The 20,571-nt window shown below is 43.7% G+C and overlaps 1 protein-coding gene across 2 annotated transcripts in view; it reads left to right on the top strand.

Moving 5' to 3' along the window:
* Nucleotides 1-20,571, top strand: part of eno1a (enolase 1a, (alpha)) — a 32,619-nt gene that overhangs the window by 7,460 nt on the left and 4,588 nt on the right. Inside the window, exons 3-9 of one of the 2 annotated variants that reach the window (XM_029718375.1) lie at nucleotides 5,835-5,930; nucleotides 9,424-9,482; nucleotides 9,965-10,034; nucleotides 10,277-10,410; nucleotides 13,623-13,845; nucleotides 16,043-16,240; nucleotides 17,370-17,571. In XM_029718375.1, coding sequence (XP_029574235.1) covers nucleotides 5,835-5,930; nucleotides 9,424-9,482; nucleotides 9,965-10,034; nucleotides 10,277-10,410; nucleotides 13,623-13,845; nucleotides 16,043-16,240; nucleotides 17,370-17,571 — 982 coding nt within the window. Of the gene's footprint in view, nucleotides 1-5,834; nucleotides 5,931-8,912; nucleotides 8,972-9,423; nucleotides 9,483-9,964; nucleotides 10,035-10,276; nucleotides 10,411-13,622; nucleotides 13,846-16,042; nucleotides 16,241-17,369; nucleotides 17,572-20,571 lie in introns of both variants that reach the window. The other variant, XM_029718376.1, reaches the window with a different exon arrangement.

Genomic DNA, 20,571 nt, shown 5'->3' with positions numbered 1-20,571 from the left:
CACTGCTTGGACAGCTCTACTGTGTTACTGTAATGGTACACTGCTTGGACAGCTCTACTGTGTTACTGTAATGGTTCACTGCTTGGACAGCTCTACTGTGTTACTGTAATGGTTCACTGCTTGGACAGCTCTACTGTATTACTGTAATGGTTCACTGCTTGGACAGCTCTACTGTGTTACTGTAATGGTTCACTGCTTGGACAGCTCTACTGTGTTACTGTAATGGTTCACTGCTTGGACAGCTCTACTGTGTTACTGTAATGGTTCACTGCTTGGACAGCTCTACTGTGTTACTGTGATGGTTCCTACTGGTAAATGTTGGTCATACTGAGACACATACAGTAGAATCAGTGTTTTCCCTGTAGTCATTTAGCAGCAGAACATTTGAAAGGGATACTGTCGAGATTTGAGCAATTAAGCTCTTTTTCTACTTACCCAGAGTCAGATGAATTCATGGATACTTTGTTAATGTCTCTGCGTGCAGTATGAAGGAAGTTGCTAGCTAGCGTTAGCGCAATTGTTAACTAGCATTCGAGCAATGACTGCTAGCTGTTCCCATATACTTCCAGTCATTGTGCTAACGCTAGTTAGCAATGGCTTGCAAAACAACCTTCCACTTCTTCAAACTGTACGCAGAGACATACAAATGGTTCATTTTGACACGGGGTAAGTAGAAAAATTGCTTGATTGTCAAAATCTCGCGCTATCCCTTTAAGATCAGAGTGACAAGTTTTAACATGTATTTGTAGCACACAGAGTGAAATTTTGAAATGGCAGTGAGTGAGTCTGGGGGAGAGGAAAGGAAGTCAAGGTGCAGCTATATAATACTGTTTTCTCACTACTGAAATACTCTGCCACACCTTTCTGTACCATTTTTAATAGATGAAGACAGTTCCCTGTTGTTTGCTTGTGTAACGGCTGTCGTCGGGAATGGAGGACCAAAACGCAGCAGGAATGTGGATGCTCATCTTGTATTTATTTAAATAAAGAGAACACCAAAATAACAGAACGCACGAACAACAAAACAGTCTTGTCATGCTCACACAGGCAAAACAAGAAACAATCTCCCACAACACCAAACCAAACAATTACCCATATATAGGACTCTCAATCAGAGGCAACGAGAATGCACCTGCGTCCAATTGAGAGTCCAACCCCCCCATCAACCTAAACATAGACATACAACAAACCAGAAAAACATAGAATTACAGAACATAAAATTATAGAACATAGACCAAAACCCGGAAATAATAAATCAAACACCCTACTACATAAATCACCACCCCGAACCACATAAACAAAATACCCTCTGCCACGTCCTGACCAAACTACAATAACAAATAACCCTTATACTGGTCAGGGCGTGACAGTACCCCCCCCCCCCCCCCCCCCCCCCCCCCCCCCCCACCTAAAGGTGCATTTTTAATAGATGAAGACAGTTCACTATTGTTTGCTTGCCATTCGATGCTATGCAGTTTGTCCAACTACCAGATGCTGGCTGCCAGTTAGTTCTAGGGTGTACAGAATATTAAATGTAGCAATCTGTTGCTGATACAATGTAGCCAACTGTGGTTATTTAGTGGTTCTCTTTCAGAGGATGTTGAGAAATCAATGCTACTATGTTTCCATTTGCACATCGACAATGGAATAGACATAGTGCACGCTTACTAAGATAAATATTTAAATAAATAGTTTAATTTACAATCTGTTAATCATTAAACTAGGGAGTACACACAGCAAAATACTTCTTATCACACCCAAATATATAAAATCAGGTGAAGGCAAGAAGCTGAATTAAATTCAGGAATGTCAAGTGTTTTATTACGTTCTTCGTTGTGAGGAAGTCATTTAGGAGTCTGTCATTAAGTTCTATCCCTCCATTTCCAATCTGTCACCGGAGGAAAACAGAAAACCCAAACCAGGCTGTTTCCCAAATGCCACTACTTTAGCACTACTATTACTTTTAAGTGCACCCTTATGATCCATGGTCGAAAGTAGTGTACTATGTAGTGAAAAGGGAAACCATTTGACACACACACACACACACACACACACACAGTACGCTAAAGTTGAATTCTATGACTAAATTTCCAACAGTCAAATGTCAGTTGTGCTATCTTTAAACAATAGTTTTATAGCTGGTGCTTTCATAGTTGATTATATTATATATTATTTGAAAGGTGACGTTATGACCTTTCAGAACCACTTGTAAAACAACGTTTAAAATCTATCAGGGTTTTCTTTTTTTTTTAAGCAATTTATTCAGGTAATTATGATATATATATCCTAGAGGTCGAAGGTCAAAGTTCTGTTTTATCTGAACATTCCTGAAGATGTGCTTGATGGATAGCTGTGAACCCAAGCTTTCCAATTATATACTGTATGATTTAAAGGGTATACGTGAGCAATTTCTTGTACAGTATACATACATTTTTTTTGTGATAGGGTCAAATCCATGTGGGGAAAAGTGGATGGGATGGAGGGATGAATGAAAGAGTAGTAACACAGAGTGGATGGGATGGAGGGATGAATGAAAGAGTAGTAACACAGAGTGGATGGGATGGAGGGATGAATGAAAGAGTAGTAACACAGAGGGAGCTGCCATTGCTGCGGTGCTATCACACATTTTACAACTAGGGACAAAGACCTTCTAGAAAATCACTATGAGACATCATCACCCTGAGACCTCCTCCAGTCCTCCAGTACCCCTAACAGTCCAACTCCAGTCCTCCAGTACCCGTAACAGTCCAACTCCAGTCCTCCGGTACCCCTAACAGTCCAACTCCAGTCCTCCAGTATCCGTAACAGTCCAACTCCAGTCCTCCAGTACCCCTAACAGTCCAACTCCAGTCCTCCAGTACCCCTAACAGTCCAACTCCAGTCCTCCAGTATCCGTAACAGTCCAACTCCAGTCCTCCGGTACCCCTAACAGTCCAACTCCAGTCCTCCGGTACCCCTAACAGTCCAACTCCAGTCCTCCAGTACCCCTAACAGTCCAACTCCAGTCCTCCAGTACCCCTAACAGTCCAACTCCAGTCCTCCAGTACCCCTAACAGTCCAACTCCAGTCCTCCGGTACCCCTAACAGTCCAACTCCAGTCCTCCAGTACCCCTAACAGTCCAACTCCAGTCCTCCAGTACCCCTAACTGCAGTCCCCAGACAAAAACACCTGATTCAACTTGCTTGATGATTGGTTGACAAGTAGAATAAGGTGTACTTGTCCGTGGCCACAAAAAAAAGATGTACTATTTGTGGTACTCGAGTGCCTAGAGTTGGGAAACACTGATCTAGGGAATAGGGAATAGGGAATAGGGTGCCATTTGGGATGCACAATTTGTGCTGCCTGCTGCTTTATAAAAAACGTATTGTTGGAGCAGAAAGGCAGCCAGATGTAACGTGTCTCTGATATATGACATAAGGGGGCTTGCATTACATTCTCTGTATTGTCTTTTGTTTCCGTTTCTATTTTCAGATCCAGTAGGAATCCTCTGGGGTGAAAGTGACTTTCACACCCTCTGACTGATGGGTTTTCTAACCACAAAATAAAAGCCATATTAGGCTATTAGTAGGTAGACAAAGGTATCTAACGGAATATAGGCCTATGATATAAAAATATACCTACGATTTCAAAAGATGAACTTACTGCAGTATTTTTCTCGGTTAAAGGGTGAATTCAGGCCTGGCTCGCAGTCTGCGTTCCAATTCATCCCAAAGGTGTTCGATGGGGTTGAGGTCAGGGCTCTGTGTAGGCCGTTCAAGTTCTTCCACACCGATCTCAACAAACCGTTTCTGTATGCTTTGTGCGAAGGGATATTGTCATGCTGAAACAGGAAAGGGCCTTCCCCAAACTGTTAAGATTTCCCTTCACTGGAACTAAGGGACCTAGCCCGAACCATGAAAAACAGCCCCAGACCATTATTCCTCCTCCACCAAACTTTACAGTTGGCACTATGTATTGGGGCAGGTAGCATTCTCCTGGCATCCACCAAACCCAGATTCATCCGTCCGACTGCCAGATCACTCCAGAGAACACGTTTCCACTGCTCCAGAGTCCAATGGCGGCGAGCTTTACGCCACTCCAGCCGACGCTTGGCGTTGCGCCTGGTGATCTTATACTGTATCTGCAGATACTCAGTAGAGAGCTTTTCTTCGTTGTCCAAGCCTGTTACATTACATTGATCTGCTTAGCATGTATGACCAGGCAGCGACCCTCCCTCTCTCTTCAGGCAACAAAATGGGATTAACGTATGAGTGATGGAATTCTTTCCTGTTGTTTTCACTACATAGTAAATACCAAATAGGCAGCCATCATATTATAACAAAATATTATTATTTTAATTTATATTGATATTATTATTATTACTGGATCAGTAATACAGTCTGGATCAGTCAATGTGTTAGGAACTGGATCGGTAATATAGTCTGGATCGGTAATATAGTCTGGATCAGTAATGTAGTCTGGATCAGTAATATAGTCTGGATCGGTAATATAGTCTGGATCAGTCAATGTGTTAGGAACTGGATCGGTAATATAGTCTGGATCGGTAATATAGTCTGGATCAGTAATATAGTCTGGATCAGTAATATAGTCTGGATCAGTCAATGTGTTAGGAACTGGATCAGTAATATAGTCTGGATCAGTCAATGTGTTAGGAACTGGATCAGTAATATAGTCTGGATCAGTAATATAGTCTGGATCGGTAATATAGTCTGGATCAGTCAATGTGTTAGGAACTGGATCAGTAATATAGTCTGGATCAGTAATATAGTCTGGATCGGTAATATAGTCTGGATCAGTCAATGTGTTAGGAACTGGATCAGTAATATAGTCTGGATCAGTAATATAGTCTGGATCGGTCAATGTGTTAGGAACTGGATCGGTAATATAGTCTGGATCAGTAATATAGTCTGGATCAGTAATATAGTCTGGATCGGTCATATAGTCTGGATCGGTCATATAGTCTGGATCGGTCATATAGTCTGGATCGGTAATATAGTCTGGATCAGTAATATAGTCTGGATCAGTAATATAGTCTGGATCAGTCAATGTGTTAGGAACTGGATCAGTAATGTAGTCTAGGCCCATATTTACAAAGCGTCTCTCTTATTCATTATGGATTAAAAGACAAAACTGATCCTAGGTCAGCACTATTACTCTGCAACACTTTGTGGATACCGGACCTGGTTTCAGATCAGTTTGTGAATACTGGACCTGGTTTCAGATCAGTTTGTGAATACCGGACCTGGTTTCAGATCAGTTTGTGGATACCGGACCTGGTTTCAGATCAGTTTGTTGCTACCGGCCCTGGTTTCAGATCAGTTTGTGGCTACCGGCCCTGGTTTCAGATCAGTTTGTGGATACCGGACCTGGTTTCAGATCAGTTTGTGGATACCGGCCCTGGTTTCAGATTAGTTTGTTGCTACCGGCCCTGGTTTCAGATCAGTTTGTGAATACTGGACCTGGTTTCAGATCAGTTTGTGGATACCGGACCTGGTTTCAAATCAGTTTGTGAATACCGGACCTGATTTGGTATTGATATTTTATTTGGATCCCCAATAGCTGTTTCAAAAGCAGCAGCTACTCTTCCTGGGGTCCACAGAAAACATGAAACATAATACAGAATTACATAATACAAAACATCAATAGACAAGAACAGGTCAAGGACAGAACTCCATAGTTTGTGCTGTTCTGCCACATGGTTCACTTCTGTCTTCTTCAGGTTTCATCCTACATTTTTTCAGTAAATAGAGATGAAATAGACTCATTAACATCTTATCTTTCATCCTCAGATGAAATAGACTCATTACATCCTCTCTTATTCTGTGTTCTCCAGGTCTGTTCAGGGCTGCAGTCCCGAGCGGTGCCTCTACTGGTATCTATGAAGCTCTGGAGCTCCGTGACAACGACAAGACACGCTACCTGGGCAAAGGTACGCACAACTCCCTCTTCTGATTGGACTAGCTAGTAACACTCCCTGTTCTGATTGGACTAGCTAGTAACACTCCCTGTTCTGATTGGACTAGCTGGTAACACTCCCTGTTCTGATTGGACTAGCTAGTAACACTCCCTGTTCTGATTGGACTAGCTAGTAACACTCCCTGTTCTGATTGGACTAGCTAGTAACACTCCCTCTTCTGATTGGACTAGCTGGTAACACTCCCTGTTCTGATTGGACTAGCTAGTAACACTCCCTGTTCTGATTGGACTAGCTAGTAACACTCCCTGTTCTGATTGGACTAGCTAGTAACACTCCCTCTTCTGATTGGACTAGCTGGTAACACTCCCTGTTCTGATTGGACTAGCTGGTAACACTCCCTGTTCTGATTGGACTAGCTAGTAACACTCCCTGTTCTGATTGGACTAGCTAGTAACACTCCCTGTTCTGATTGGACTAGCTAGTAACACTCCCTGTTCTGATTGGACTAGCTAGTAACACTCCCTCTTCTGATTGGACTAGCTAGTAACACTCCCTCTTCTGATTGGACTAGCTAGTAACACTCCCTGTTCTGATTGGACTAGCTAGTAACACTCCCTCTTCTGATTGGACTAGCTAGTAACACTCCCTGTTCTGATTGGACTAGCTAGTAACACTCCCTGTTCTGATTGGACTAGCTAGTAACACTCCCTGTTCTGATTGGACTAGCTAGTAACACTCCCTGTTCTGATTGGACTAGCTAGTAACACTCCCTGTTCTGATTGGACTAGCTAGTAACACTCCCTGTTCTGATTGGACTAGCTAGTTGCCAGTCATTTACAGTGAAAGTTTACACACCCCTTGCACAGTCTTCACATTTTTCTGCCTTCAAATTAAAACAGTTGATATACAGTGGATTTGGAAAGTATTCAGACCCCTTGACTTTTTCCACATTTTGTTACGTTACAACCTTATAAATAGTTTTTTCCCCTCATCAATCTACACACAATTCCCAATGCCAAAGCAAAAACACGTTTTTAGACATTTTTGCAAATGTATAAAAATAAAAAAACAGAAATATCAAATTTACATAAGTATTCAGACTCTTTACTCAGTACATTGTTGAAGCACCTTTGGCAGTGATTACAGCCTTGAGTCTTCTTGGGTATGACACTACAAGCTTGGCACACCTGTATTTGGGGAGTTTCTCCCATTCTTCTCTGCAGATCCTCTCAAGCTCTGTCAGGTTGGATGGGGAACGTCGCTGCACAGCTATTTTCAGGTCTCCAGAGATGTTCGATCGGGTTCAAGTCTGGGCTCTGGCTCGGCCACTCAAGGACATTCAGAGACTTGTCCTGAAGCCACTCCTGTGTTGTCTTGGCTGTGTGCTTAGGGTCGTTGTCCTGTTGGAAGGTGAACCTTCGCCCCAGTCTGAGGTCCTGAGCGCTCTGGAGCAGGTTTTCATCAAGGATCTCTCTGTACTTTGCTCCGTTTGTCTTTCCCCCCGAAGCTAACTGGTCTCCCAGTCCCTGCCACTGAAAAACATCCACACAGCATGATTCTGCCACCACCATGCTTCACCGTAGGGATGGTGCCAGGTTTCCTCCAGACGTGACGCTTTGCATTCATGCCAAAGAGTTCAATCTTGGTTTCATCAGACCAGAGAATCTTGTTTCTCATGGTCAGAGTCCTTTAGGTGCCTTTTGGAAAACTCCAAGTGGGCTGTCATGTGCCTTTTACTGGGGAGTGGCTTCCGTCTGGCCACTCTACCGTAAAGGCCTGATTGGTGGAGTGCTGCAGAGATGGTTGTCCTTCTGGAAGGTTCTCCCATCTCCACAGAGGAACTCTGGAGTTCTGTTAGAGTGACCATCAGGTTCTTGGTCACCTGCCTGACCAAGTCCCTTCTCCCTCGATTGCTCAGTTTGGCCAGGCGGCCAGGTCTAGGAAGAGTCTTAGTGGTTCCAAACTTCTTCCATTTAAGCATGATGGAGGCCACTTTGTTCTTGGGGACCTTCAATGCCGCAGACATGTTTTGGTACCCTTCCCCAGATCTGTGCCTCCACACAATCCTACAGACAATGAATTTTACCTCATGGCTTAGTTTTTTGCTCTAACAACTGTGGGACCTTATATAGACAGGTGTGTGCCTTTCCAAATCATGTCCAATCAATTGAATTTACCACAGGTGGACTCCAATTAAGTTGTAGAAACATCTCAAGAATAATTATGAGCTTAATTTCGAGTCTCATAGCAAAGGGTCTGAATACTTATGTAAATAAGGTATTTCTGCTTTTTCTTTTTTATAAAGTTGCAAAAAATTCTCGCTTTGTCATTATGGGTTGTAAGAGTTGTGCAAAGTTGGTAGAATCTTATTCAAAATGGTTGGTAGAATCTTATTCAAAATGGTTGGTAGAATCTTATTCAAAATGGTTGGTAGAATCTTATTCAAAATGGTTGGTAGAATCTTATTCAAAATGGTTCACAGCTGTAATAGCTGCCAAAGGTGCTTCCATCAAGTATTAACAAAGGGGTGTGATGACATACGCAATCAAGACATGTTATTTTTTAATATATCGGAAATGTTTCTATAACTTTCTTTTACTTTCAAATGTAATCCAGTTTTAGATAGAATTCTAAGGCAATAAAATGTGAAGACTGTGCTAGGTATGTGTAGACCTTTTCACTAGGCTATACGCACTGTATTTTAAGTGGACTTTAGAAACATATTAATCTTAGAATGTATCGTTGACATAGTTTCCAATGTTTGCTTTCATTTCCAATGTTTATGTACTCTAGCCTGGTCCTAGATCTTGTTGTGCTGTATGGCCAGCTCGTGTGGTTGGCGTGGTAATAACTATAGGAGTTGGCAAGACAGCACAGACAGATCTGGGACCAGGCTAGTACACTCTATACATTTTTCCATTACATTTTTCTTTCTTTCCTTTTGTTCTTCATCATTCCTTTCTCTGACACTTCATCCTTCTCTTCTCCTGTCAGGGGTGAAAAGGGCTGTTAAACATATTAATGAGTTCTTGGCCCCAGCTCTGTGTAACCAGGTAAATACACAGTGTGGAGGAGCAACAGGAGTAAGACAGAGATAACACTGAAATGAACTGGTTGATGAAAGCATGACTTTCCAGTGGGTTTGCCATGATTTGACAACTAACTAACCTCTGAGGCAGGCATTCACAGACGATCACAGATTTTCTAAATCGTTAATTACGGCCATAAAAATATAATGACTAGAAGAGACATTCCTCCAAGTCAACGTTCCGTGATGGGTGGACCGGCCGGCGGCCATATTGTCATTCTATTTCTGTGATTACCCCATGATCCCAATAGTAGATCATTCCACTTGATGTTTGTTTAACCAGCCTAGTTGCTGCCGCCACAGCAGATAATATTAGCGAGATCTAAGGCTCTTGCTCTGTGATCGTCTAGTAATGCCTGCTGCTCTTGCATGGTCTACTTCTCCCTGGGTCGTGACGCTCTGCTTGTCCCTCTGCAGGTGTCTCAAAAGCTGTTGATCATATCAATAAAACTATTGCACCTGCACTTGTACGGCAGGTAGGAACATTTACTGTTTGACTAACAATTCTGCATGTTGTGCTAGTGTCAAGTCAGTGTTGCATAGAGTGTACAGTATGGCATAGAGCAGCTATGAACAGTCCTGACCGAGTACAATGAAGTCAGAGGGTAAGAGAAGACGCATCACTTCAAGTTCCGTTTAGAGTTCTTCTTTACCCCATGGAGTGTGTTAGATACAATATATCCTCTTGGTCTGTTGAACTTATCTGTAAGATGTTATTATTGTATGTATACAACACTGTACTCACCTCAGTGACCAGAGCTACAGGAGGACTCAGGTAATTGACCTAACTTGGCTAGTAGCACCTCAAGATGCTGTGTGTAGTAGTGTACTAGTGAACCTAAACGTCTTTCAAGACGGGTGTTTTGAGCTAACCTGTTTTGAACTTTGAACTAACCTTTTGTCTGTTTGTTGCCTCCCTAATGACTGGTGTTCTGTGTCTGTCTGTCCTGTTGTTCAGAATGTCAACGTCCTGGAGCAGGAGAAGGTTGACAAGCTGATGCTGGACATGGATGGCACAGAGAACAAGTGTAGGTTACTTCCTTTTGTTGGTATATGGAATTTTAGCATAGAGTTGAGAGTGTACAGTGAAGGCAGTGCATTCCAGTGTACTAGGCTTCAATGCAAGTACAGACATGTCATGTTACCTTCTGTAGTGCCTATGCAAACAAAAAGAACAGCAGTCAACTTGAATACAGCCCATATCAACAATTTGAAAAAAGGCAGAAATTGTTTGTTTTATGGGCTCTTCGTTTTCTGTTCCCCCCCTCAGCTAAGTTTGGTGCCAATGCCATCCTGGGCGTGTCCCTGGCTGTGTGCAAGGCCGGTGCTGCTGAGAAAGGTGTCCCCCTGTACCGTCACATCGCTGACCTCGCTGGCAATCCCAATGTCATCCTCCCAGTCCCTGTAAGTTTATCGTCATCCTTCCAGTCCCCATTAAGTTTATCGTCATCCTACCAGTCCCCATTAAGTTTATCGTCATCCTTCCAGTCCCCATTAAGTTTATCGTCATCCTACCAGTCCCCATTAAGTTTATCGTCATCCTTCCAGTCCCCATTAAGTTTATCGTCATCCTTCAAGTCCCCATTAAGTTTAACGTCATCCTTCCAGTCCCCATTAAGTTTATCGTCATCCTTCCAGTCCCCATTAAGTTTATCGTCATCCTTCCAGTCCCCATTAAGTTTATCGTCATCCTTCCAGTCCCCATTAAGTTTATCGTCATCCTTCCAGTCCCCATTAAGTTTAACGTCATCCTTCCAGTCCCCATTAAGTTTAATGTCATCCTTCCAGTCCCCATTAAGTTTAACATCATCCTTCCAGTCCCCATTAAGTTTATCGTCATCCTTCCAGTCCCCATTCAGTTTATCGTCATCCTTCCAGTCCCCATTCAGTTTAACGTCATCCTTCCAGTCCCCATTAAGTTTAATGTCATCCTTCCAGTCCCCATTAAGTTTAACATCATCCTTCCAGTCCCCATTAAGTTTAACATCATCCTTCCAGTCCCCATTAAGTTTAACATCATCCTTCCAGTCCCCATTAAGTTTATCGTCATCCTTCCAGTCCCCATTAAGTTTAATGTCATCCTTCCAGTCCCCATTAAGTTTAACGTCATCCTTCCAGTCCCCATTAAGTTTAACGTCATCCTTCCAGTCCCCATTAAGTTTAACGTCATCCTTCCAGTCCCCATTAAGTTTATCGTCATCCTTCCAGTCCCCATTAAGTTTATCGTCATCCTTCCAGTCCCCATTAAGTTTAATGTCATCCTTCCAGTCCCCATTAAGTTTAACATCATCCTTACAGTCCCATTTAAGTCTGTGTTTACTAATGTGTGAGTCACTTTTATGTGACCTTGCATCAAGACTGTGTTATCCTGCTGAGCTAAAGCTGATTTACAGTTGAAGTCGGATGTTTACATACACTTAGGTTGGAGTCATTAAAACTCGTTTTTCAAGCACTCCACAAATGTCTTGTTAACAAACTATAGTTTTGGCAAGTCGGTTAGGACATCTACTTTGTGCATGACACAAGTAATTTTTCCAACAATTGTTTAGGGACAGATTATTTCACTTATAATTCACTGTATCACAATTCCAGTGGGTCAGAAGTTTACATACACTAAGTTGACTGTGCCTTTAAACAGCTTGGAAAATTCCAGAAAATGATGTCATGGCTTTAGAAGCTCCTGATAGGCTAATTGACATAATTTGAGTCAATTGGAGGTGCAACTGTGAATGTATTTCAAGGTAAACGTTCAAACTCATGCCTTCTTGCTTGACATCATGAGAAAATCAAAAGAAATCAGCCAAGACCTCAGAAAAAAAATTGTAGACCTCCACAACTCTTGTTCATCCTTGGGAGCAATTTCCAAACGCCTGAAGGTACCACGTTCATCTGTACAAACAATAGTACTCAAGTATAAACACCATGGGACCACACAGCCGTCATACCGCTCAGGAAGGAGACGCGTTCTGTCTCCTAGAGATGAACGTACTGTGGTGCGAAAGTGCAAACCAATCCCAGAACAACAGCAAAGGACCTTGTCAAGATGCTGGAGGAAACAGGTACAAAAGTATCTATATCCACAGTAAAACAAGTCCTATATCGACATAACCTGAAAGGCCGCTCAGCAATGAAGAAGCCACTGCTCCAAAACCGCCATAAAAAAAGCCAGACTACGGTTTGCAACTGCACATGGGAACAAAGATCGTACTTTTTGGAGAAATGTCCTCTCGTCTGATGAAACAAAAAAAGAACTGTTTGGCCAAAATGACCATCGTTATGTTTGGAGGAAAAAGGGGGACGCTTGCAAGCCGAAGAACACCATCCCAACCGTGAAGTATGGGGGTGGCAGCATCATGTTGTGAGGGTGCTTTGCTGCAGGAGGGACTGGTGCACTTCACAAAATAGATGCCATCATGAGGGAGGAAAATGATGTGGATATATTGAAGCAACATCTCAAGACATCAGTCAGGAAGTTAAAGCTTGTGTAACGCCCTGGTCATAGAGGGTTTTTTGTTCTCTATTTTTGGTTAGGCCAGGGTGTGACATGGGTGGGTGTTCTAGGTTTCTTTTTCTATGTTGGTGTGTTACGTTGTTTCGGCCGTGTATGGCTCTCAATCAGGAACAGCTGTAGATTGTTGTTGCTGATTGAGAGTCATACATAGGCAGCCTGTTTTTCCTTTGGGGTTTGTAGGTGAATGTTTTCTGTTTAGTTTGTTCCTGACAGAACTGTTGCTGGTCGTTTTTTGGTTCTTTTTGTATAGTGTTCATTCGATTATTAAAATCTTGTAAGATGAACACATCCTCCACTGCACCTTGGTCTCATTTGAACGACGGCCGTTACAGTTTGGTCGCAAATGGGTCTTCCAAATGGACAATGACCCCAAGCAAAATGGCTTAAGGACAACAAAGTCAAGCTATTGGAGTGGCCATCACAAAGCCCTGACCTCAATCCTATAGAAAATGTGTGGGCAGAACTGAAAAAGCGTGTCTGAGCAAGGAGGCCTACAAACCTGACTCAGTTACACCAGCTCTGTCAGGAGAAATGGGACAAATTTCACCCAACTTATTGTGGGAAGCTTGAGGAAGGCTACCCGAAACATTTGACCCAATTTAAACAATTTAAAGGCAATGCTACCAAATATTAATTGAGTGTATGTAAACTTTTGACCCACTGGGAATGTGATGAAAGAAATAAAAGCTGAAATAAATCATTCTCTCTACTATTATTCTGACATTTCACATTCTTAAAATAAAGTGGTGATCCTAACTGACCTAAGACAGGGATTTTTTACTAGGATTAAATGTCAGGAATTGTGAAAAACTTAGTTTAAATGTATTTGGCTAAGGTGATGCAAACTTCCGACTTCAACTGTACGTTAGCTCCCCGAGCTAATGCTTAGGCTTTAGCTCAGCTGGATAATACAGTCTAGTGTCGCTGTGGTTCACTGAGCTGCTCTGATATGTTGGTCTGAAGGTGAAACTCGTCTCTCTCAGGCATAGCTCTCCTCCGTTACAATGTACACATTGCTTTGCTCTTTCTCCAGTCATCTTTGAACACTTTTTCATTTTGTTATGATTTGAAACTTAAGTTCAAACCTCTGTCGTCTTTGTCCAAGGCCTTCAACGTGATCAATGGAGGTTCCCACGCAGGCAACAAGCTGGCCATGCAGGAGTTCATGATCCTCCCTATAGGAGCCAGCACCTTCAAGGAGGCCATGAGGATCGGAGCCGAGGTCTACCACAACCTGAAGAACGTCATCAAGAAGAAGTACGGCCAGGACGCCACTAACGTGGGAGACGAGGGAGGCTTCGCCCCCAACATCCTGGAGAACAAGGAAGGTGAGAGAGAGGATGAGCGTCAGTCAGTTAATCAATCAATCAATCAATCCATTAATCAGTCAGATGTATATAGCCCTGTCTACAGCGACGGTTGTCACATGACCAGCAGTATGGCTCCACTGCAGCGTCACTTCAGTTGGATAATGAGCTGTGATGTTGCTTCCTTACACTTCTGTGCCTTAGCTGAGAGGGAATGTCCACTGAGTTTAACATTCCCAGAACCCTCTAGTGCTTCACCTTAGACTCCTTCGCCCCCTCGCCTCCATCTTCCCTTCCCGTAGAGGTCACACCACCGTGACCCTATGTTGGTGTGGCGTTTTCTATTCATTGCCTAGGAGTGCTACTCCGGTGGCGACAGATGATTTCTAAACGAAGGCCTCAATCCAATATTGAATAATGTACAGACTGGGCAGCCGCTGTAGCTCTGTTTGACTCAGTGTAGCTCTGTGTATTTCAATCAGCACATGTGAGCGGAGTTGAGCGGTTGGAAATCCCGCTCATCGCTCATGGAGCGGTGCCTTCGCTCAGGCGCTCCATGTCTTTCCTAACGCTCTGCTAAAAAAAACGTTTCCACACTCACAGAAAAAAAATGTAATCCCGCTCCAAATTCACTCCATTCATTAAAATCACAGTTTAACCAACACCCACCTATTAACCAACACCCACCTATTAACCAACACCCACCTATTAACCAACACCCACCTATTAACCAACACCCATCTATTAACCAACACCCACCTATTAACCAACACCCATCTATTAACCAACACCCACCTATTAACCAACACCCATCTATTAACCAACACCCATCTATTAACCAACACCCATCTATTAACCAACACCCATCTATTAACCAACACCCATCTATTAACCAACACCCATCTATTAACCAACACCCACCTATTAACCAACACCCACCTATTAACCAACACCCACCTATTAACCAACACCCACCTATTAACCAACACCCACCTATTAACCAACACCCACCTATTAACCAACACCCACCTATTAACCAACACCCACCTATTAACCAACACCCACCTATTAACCAACACCCACCTATTAACCAACACCCATCTATTAACCAACACCCATCTATTAACCAACACCCACCTATTAACCAACACCCATCTATTAACCAACACCCACCTATTAACCAACACCCATCTATTAACCAACACCCATCTATTAACCAACACCCACCTATTAACCAACACCCACCTATTAACCAACACCCACCTATTAACCAACACCCATCTATTAACCAACACCCATCTATTAACCAACACCCATCTATTAACCAACACCCACCTATTAACCAACACCCACCTATTAACCAACACCCATCTATTAACCAACACCCACCTATTAACCAACACCCATCTATTAACCAACACCCATCTATTAACCAACACCCACCTATTAACCAACACCCACCTATTAACCAACACCCCACCTATTAACCAACACCCACCTATTAACCAACACCCACCTATTAACCAACACCCATCTATTAACCAACACCCATCTATTAACCAACACCCACCTATTAACCAACACCCATCTATTAACCAACACCCATCTATTAACCAACACCCACCGTTAACCAACACCCACCGTTAACCAACACCCACCGTTAACCAACACCCACCGTTAACCAACACCCACCGTTAACCAACACCCATCGTTAACCAACACCCATCGTTAACCAACACCCATCGTTAACCAACACCCATCTATTAACCATTAACCAACACCCATCATTAACCAACACCCATCTATTAACCATTAACCAACACCAACCGTTAACCAACACCCATCGTTAACCAACACCCATCGTTAACCAACACCCATCGTTAACCAACACCCATCTATTAACCATTAACCAACACCCATCGTCAACCAACACCCATCTATTTTCTGGGACTACCTGGACCTACCAATTGGTTTTTAAGTATTGAAACTAAATCATATGGATTTGAATGAAAAGTATTTGAATAAACATGAAAAGGTGAATGTAAGAAGCGAACATCGTTTCAAATAGGCGACATGTCATATTAAACAGCATATAAACACTCTATATAGGTCAGGAGCCAGACAGGGAGACTAAGAATGAATTAATATATAAAGCCAAACAAATCTCATTATTTATCGCGAGGGAATCTTAACTCTACTTTATCTATGTTCCTCTCAGCTCTGGAGCTGCTGAAGGAAGCCATTGGCAAAGCCGGCTATACCGACAAGATTGTGATCGGCATGGACGTGGCCGCCTCCGAGTTCTACAAGGATGGGAAATATGACCTGGACTTCAAGTCACCTGACGACCCCAGCCGTTACATCACACCAGACCAGCTGGGAGACCTCTACAAGAGCTTCGTCAAGGATTACCCAGGTTGGTGTTTATGCGCCCCAAATGCCACCCTATTCCCTAGATAGTGCACTACTTTTGACCAGAGCCCTATTCCCTATATAGTGCACTACTTTGACCAGAGCCCTATTCCCTATATAGTGCACTACTTTAGACCAGAGCCCTATTCCCTATATAGTGCACTACTTTAGACCAGAGCCCTATTCCCTATATAGTGCACTACTTTAGACCAGAGCCCTATTCCCTATATAGTGCACTACTTTAGACCAGAGCCCTATTCCCTATATAGTGCACTACTTTGACCAGAGCCTTATTCCCTATATAGTGCACTACTTTGACCAGAGCCTTATTCCCTATATAGTGCACTACTTTAGACCAGAGCCCTATTCCCTATATAGTGCACTACTTTTCACCAGAGCCCTATTCCCTATATAGTGCACTACTTTAGACCAGAGCCCTATTCCCTATATAGTACACTACTTTTCACCAGAGCCCTATTCCCTATATAGTGCACTACTTTAGACCAGAGCCCTATTCCCTATATAGTGCACTACTTTAGACCAGAGCCCTATTCCCTATATAGTGCACTACTTTAGACCAGAGCCCTATTCCCTATATAGTGCACTACTTTAGACCAGAGCCCTATTCCCTATATAGTGCACTACTTTTCACCAGAGCCCCCATCACCAAGGGGGATAGGTTGCCTGGGGTCGGCAGTGCCACTACCACTAGATGAAGGATTACCCAGGTCTGCTACTGAGAGAAACACTAATCCTCATTATACTGTTAAGACTCCGGCCACAGTCCCAAATGGCACCCTATTCCCTATAGGGCACACTACTACCCATAGGACTCTGGTTAATAGTAGTGCACTATGTAGGGAATAGGGTGCCATTTCTGTTAGGCTGAGTGACTGACTTTCGCCCCCTGTAAGAGGCCAGAGCCTCTGTGGATCTTTAACGTACTGGAATACTTCTCTAACTAGAGTTATTCCTGATGTATGGAAGCCAAAGATAAATCCCTTGAACAATAAATGTCTAATTGCAGTCAATTAGGCTTTAAAGTTGCTTACCCCTTCTCTCCCCAGTAGTGTCCTCAACGACGTGCTCTAACAACTAACCCATTACAACCATCCTCCCTCTGTCTTCTACAGTGGTGTCCATTGAGGATCCCTTCGACCAGGATGACTGGGCTGCATGGTCCAAGTTCACGGCGGAGACCAGCATCCAGGTGGTGGGTGATGATCTGACCGTCACCAATCCCAAGCGCATCGCCAAGGGTGTGGCCGACAAGGCCTGCAACTGCCTGCTGCTCAAGGTCAACCAGATCGGCTCCGTCACGGAGTCCCTGCAGGCGTGAGTACTGGTCCACACACAGGCGGCCAATTCATATTTAGTGAGCGACACCACTGGCTCTGTACCACCGGCTCCCATTTTGACTTGCTCAGGGAAACAGCAGGTAGTCTAAGTGTTTTTTTTCCCATACAGAATAGAATGCAGTGCACTACCAGATATAATGCAAAAAATGCACAAGATACAAGGACAACGTAGATGATGTATTATCTTCCTTGACTCCAGGCCTAGTTTTCTTAGATAGACATTTTACAATACCTTGAATTAAATGAGTGAAACCATACTACAGTAGCTGTATGTAAGAACTAGCTAATGAAGTGGTAGTGGTAGTATAAGTGGTAGTAGTAGTGGTAGTGGTGGTGGTGGTGGTAGTAGTGGTGGTAGTAGTGGTGGTGGTGGTGGTAGTGGTGTTGGTAGTAGTGGTGGTGGTGGTGGTGGTGGTAGTAGTAGTAGTAGTTATTAATTATTAATGAACCCACCAGGTACCACCCCAAAGCCGTAAACACGGGCACCCTCATAGATATCATCCTAACCAACTCGCCCTCTAAATACACCTCTGCTGTTTTCAACCAAGATCTCAGCGATCACTGCCTCATTGCCTGCATCCGTAATGGGTCTGCGGTCAAACGACCTCCACTCATCACTGTCAAACGCTCCCTGAAACATTTCAGCGAGGAAGTCTTTCTAATCGACCTGGCCCGGGTATCCTGGAATGATATTGACCTCATCCCGTCAGTAGAGGATGCCTGGTTATGATTTTTAAATGCCTTCCTCACCATCTTAAATAAGCATGCCCCTTTCAAGAAATTTAGAACCAGGAACAGATATAGCCCTTGGTTCTCCCCAGACCTGACTGCCCTTAACCAACACAAAAACATCCTGTGGCGTTCTGCATTAGCATCGAACAGCCCCCGTGATATGCAACTTTTCAGGGAAGTTAGAAACCAATATACACAGGCAGTTAGAAAAGCCAAGGCTAGCTTTTTCAAGCAGAAATTTGCTTCCTGCAACACAAACTCAAAAAAGTTCTGGGACACTGTAAAGTCCATGGAGAATAAGAACACCACCTCCCAGTTTCCCACTGCACTGAGGATAGGAAACTATCACCACCGATAAACCCACTATAATTGAGAATTTCAATAAGCATTTTTCTACGGCTGGCCATGCTTTCCACCTGGCTACCTCTACTGCAGTCAACAGCACTGCACCCCCCACAGCTACTCGCCCAAGCCTTCCCCATTTCTTCTTCTCCCAAATCCATTCAGCTGATGTTCTGAAAGAGCTGCAAAATCTGGACCCCTACAAATCAGCCGGGCTAGACAATCTGGACCCTTTCTTTCTAAAATTATCCTCTGCAATTGTTGCAACCCTTATTACTAGCCTGTTCAACCTCTCCTTCGTATCGTCTGAGATCCCCAAAGATTAGAAAGCAGCTGCTGTCATCCCCCTCTTCAAAGGAGGTGACACTCTTGACCCAAACTGCTACAGACCTATATCTATTCTACCCTGCCTTTCTAAGGTCTTCGAAAGCCAAGTCAACAAACAGATTACCGACCATTTCGAATCCCACCGCACCTTCTCCGCTATGCAATCTGGTTTCAGAGCTGGTCACGGGTGCACCTCAGCCACGCTCAAGGTCCTAAACGATATCGTAACCGCCATCGATAAGAAACAATACTGTGCTGCCGTATTCATTGACCTGGCCAAGGCTTTCGACTCTGTCAATCACCACATCCTCATCGGCAGACTCAGTAGCCTTGGTTTCTCAAACGATTGCCTCGCCTGGTTCACCAACTACTTCTCTGATAGAGTTCAGTGTGTCAAATCGGAGGGCCTGTTGCCCGGGCCTGTGGTAGTCTCTATGGGGGTGCCACAGGGTTCAATTCTTGGGCCAACTCTTTTCTCTGTATACATCAATGATGTCGCTCTTGCTGCTGGTGAGTCTCTGATCCACCTCTACGCAGACGTCACCATTCTGTATACTTCTGGCCCTTCTTTGGACACCCTCCAGACGAGCTTCAATGCCATACAACTCTCCTTCCGTGGCCTCCAACTGCTCTTAAATACAAGTAAAACTAAATGCATGCTCTTCAACCAATCGCTGCCTGCACCTGCCCACCTGTCCAGCATCACTACTCTGGATGGCTCTGACTTAGAATATGTGGACAACTACAAATACCTAGGTGTCTGGTTAGACTGTAAACTCTCCTTCCAGACTCACATCAAACATCTCCAATCCAAAGTTAAATCTAGAATTGGCTTCCTATTTTGCAACAAAGCATCCTTCACTCATGCTGCCAAACATACCCTCGTAAAACTGACCATCCTACCGATCCTCTACAAAATAGCCTCCAATACCCTACTCAACAAACTGGATGCAGTCTATCACAGTGCCATCCGTTTTGTCACCAAAGCCCCATATACTACCCACCACTGCGACCTGTACGCTCTCGTTGGCTGGCCCTCGCTTCATACTCGTCACCAAACCCACTGGCTCCAGGTCATCTACAAGACCCTGCTAGGTAAAGTCCCCCCTTATCTCCGCTCACTGGTCACCATAGCAGCACCCACCTGTAGCACGCGCTCCAGCAGGTATATCTCTCTGGTCACCCCCAAAGCCAATTCCTCCTTTGGCCGTCTCTCCTTCCAGTTCTCTGCTGCCAATGACTGGAACGAACTACAAAAATCTCTGAAACTGGAAACACTTATCTCCCTCACTAGCTTTAAGCACCAGCTGTCAGAGCAGCTCACAGATCACTGCACCTGTACATAGCCCATCTATAATTTAGCCCAAACAACTACCTCTTCCCCTACTGTATTTATTTATTTATTTTGCTCCTTTGCAGCCCATTATTTCTACTTTGCACTTTCTTCTACTACAAATCTACCGTTCCAGTGTTTTACTTGCTATATTGTATTTACTTTGCCACCATGGCATTTTTGCCTTTACCTCCCTTATCTCACCTCATTTGCTCACATTGTATATAGACTTATTTTTCTACT

This window comes from Salmo trutta, chromosome 28 (genome assembly GCF_901001165.1).
Source record: "Salmo trutta chromosome 28, fSalTru1.1, whole genome shotgun sequence".
Taxonomy (NCBI): Eukaryota; Metazoa; Chordata; class Actinopteri; order Salmoniformes; family Salmonidae; genus Salmo; species Salmo trutta.
This window is presented reverse-complemented; position numbering and strand designations above follow the sequence as displayed.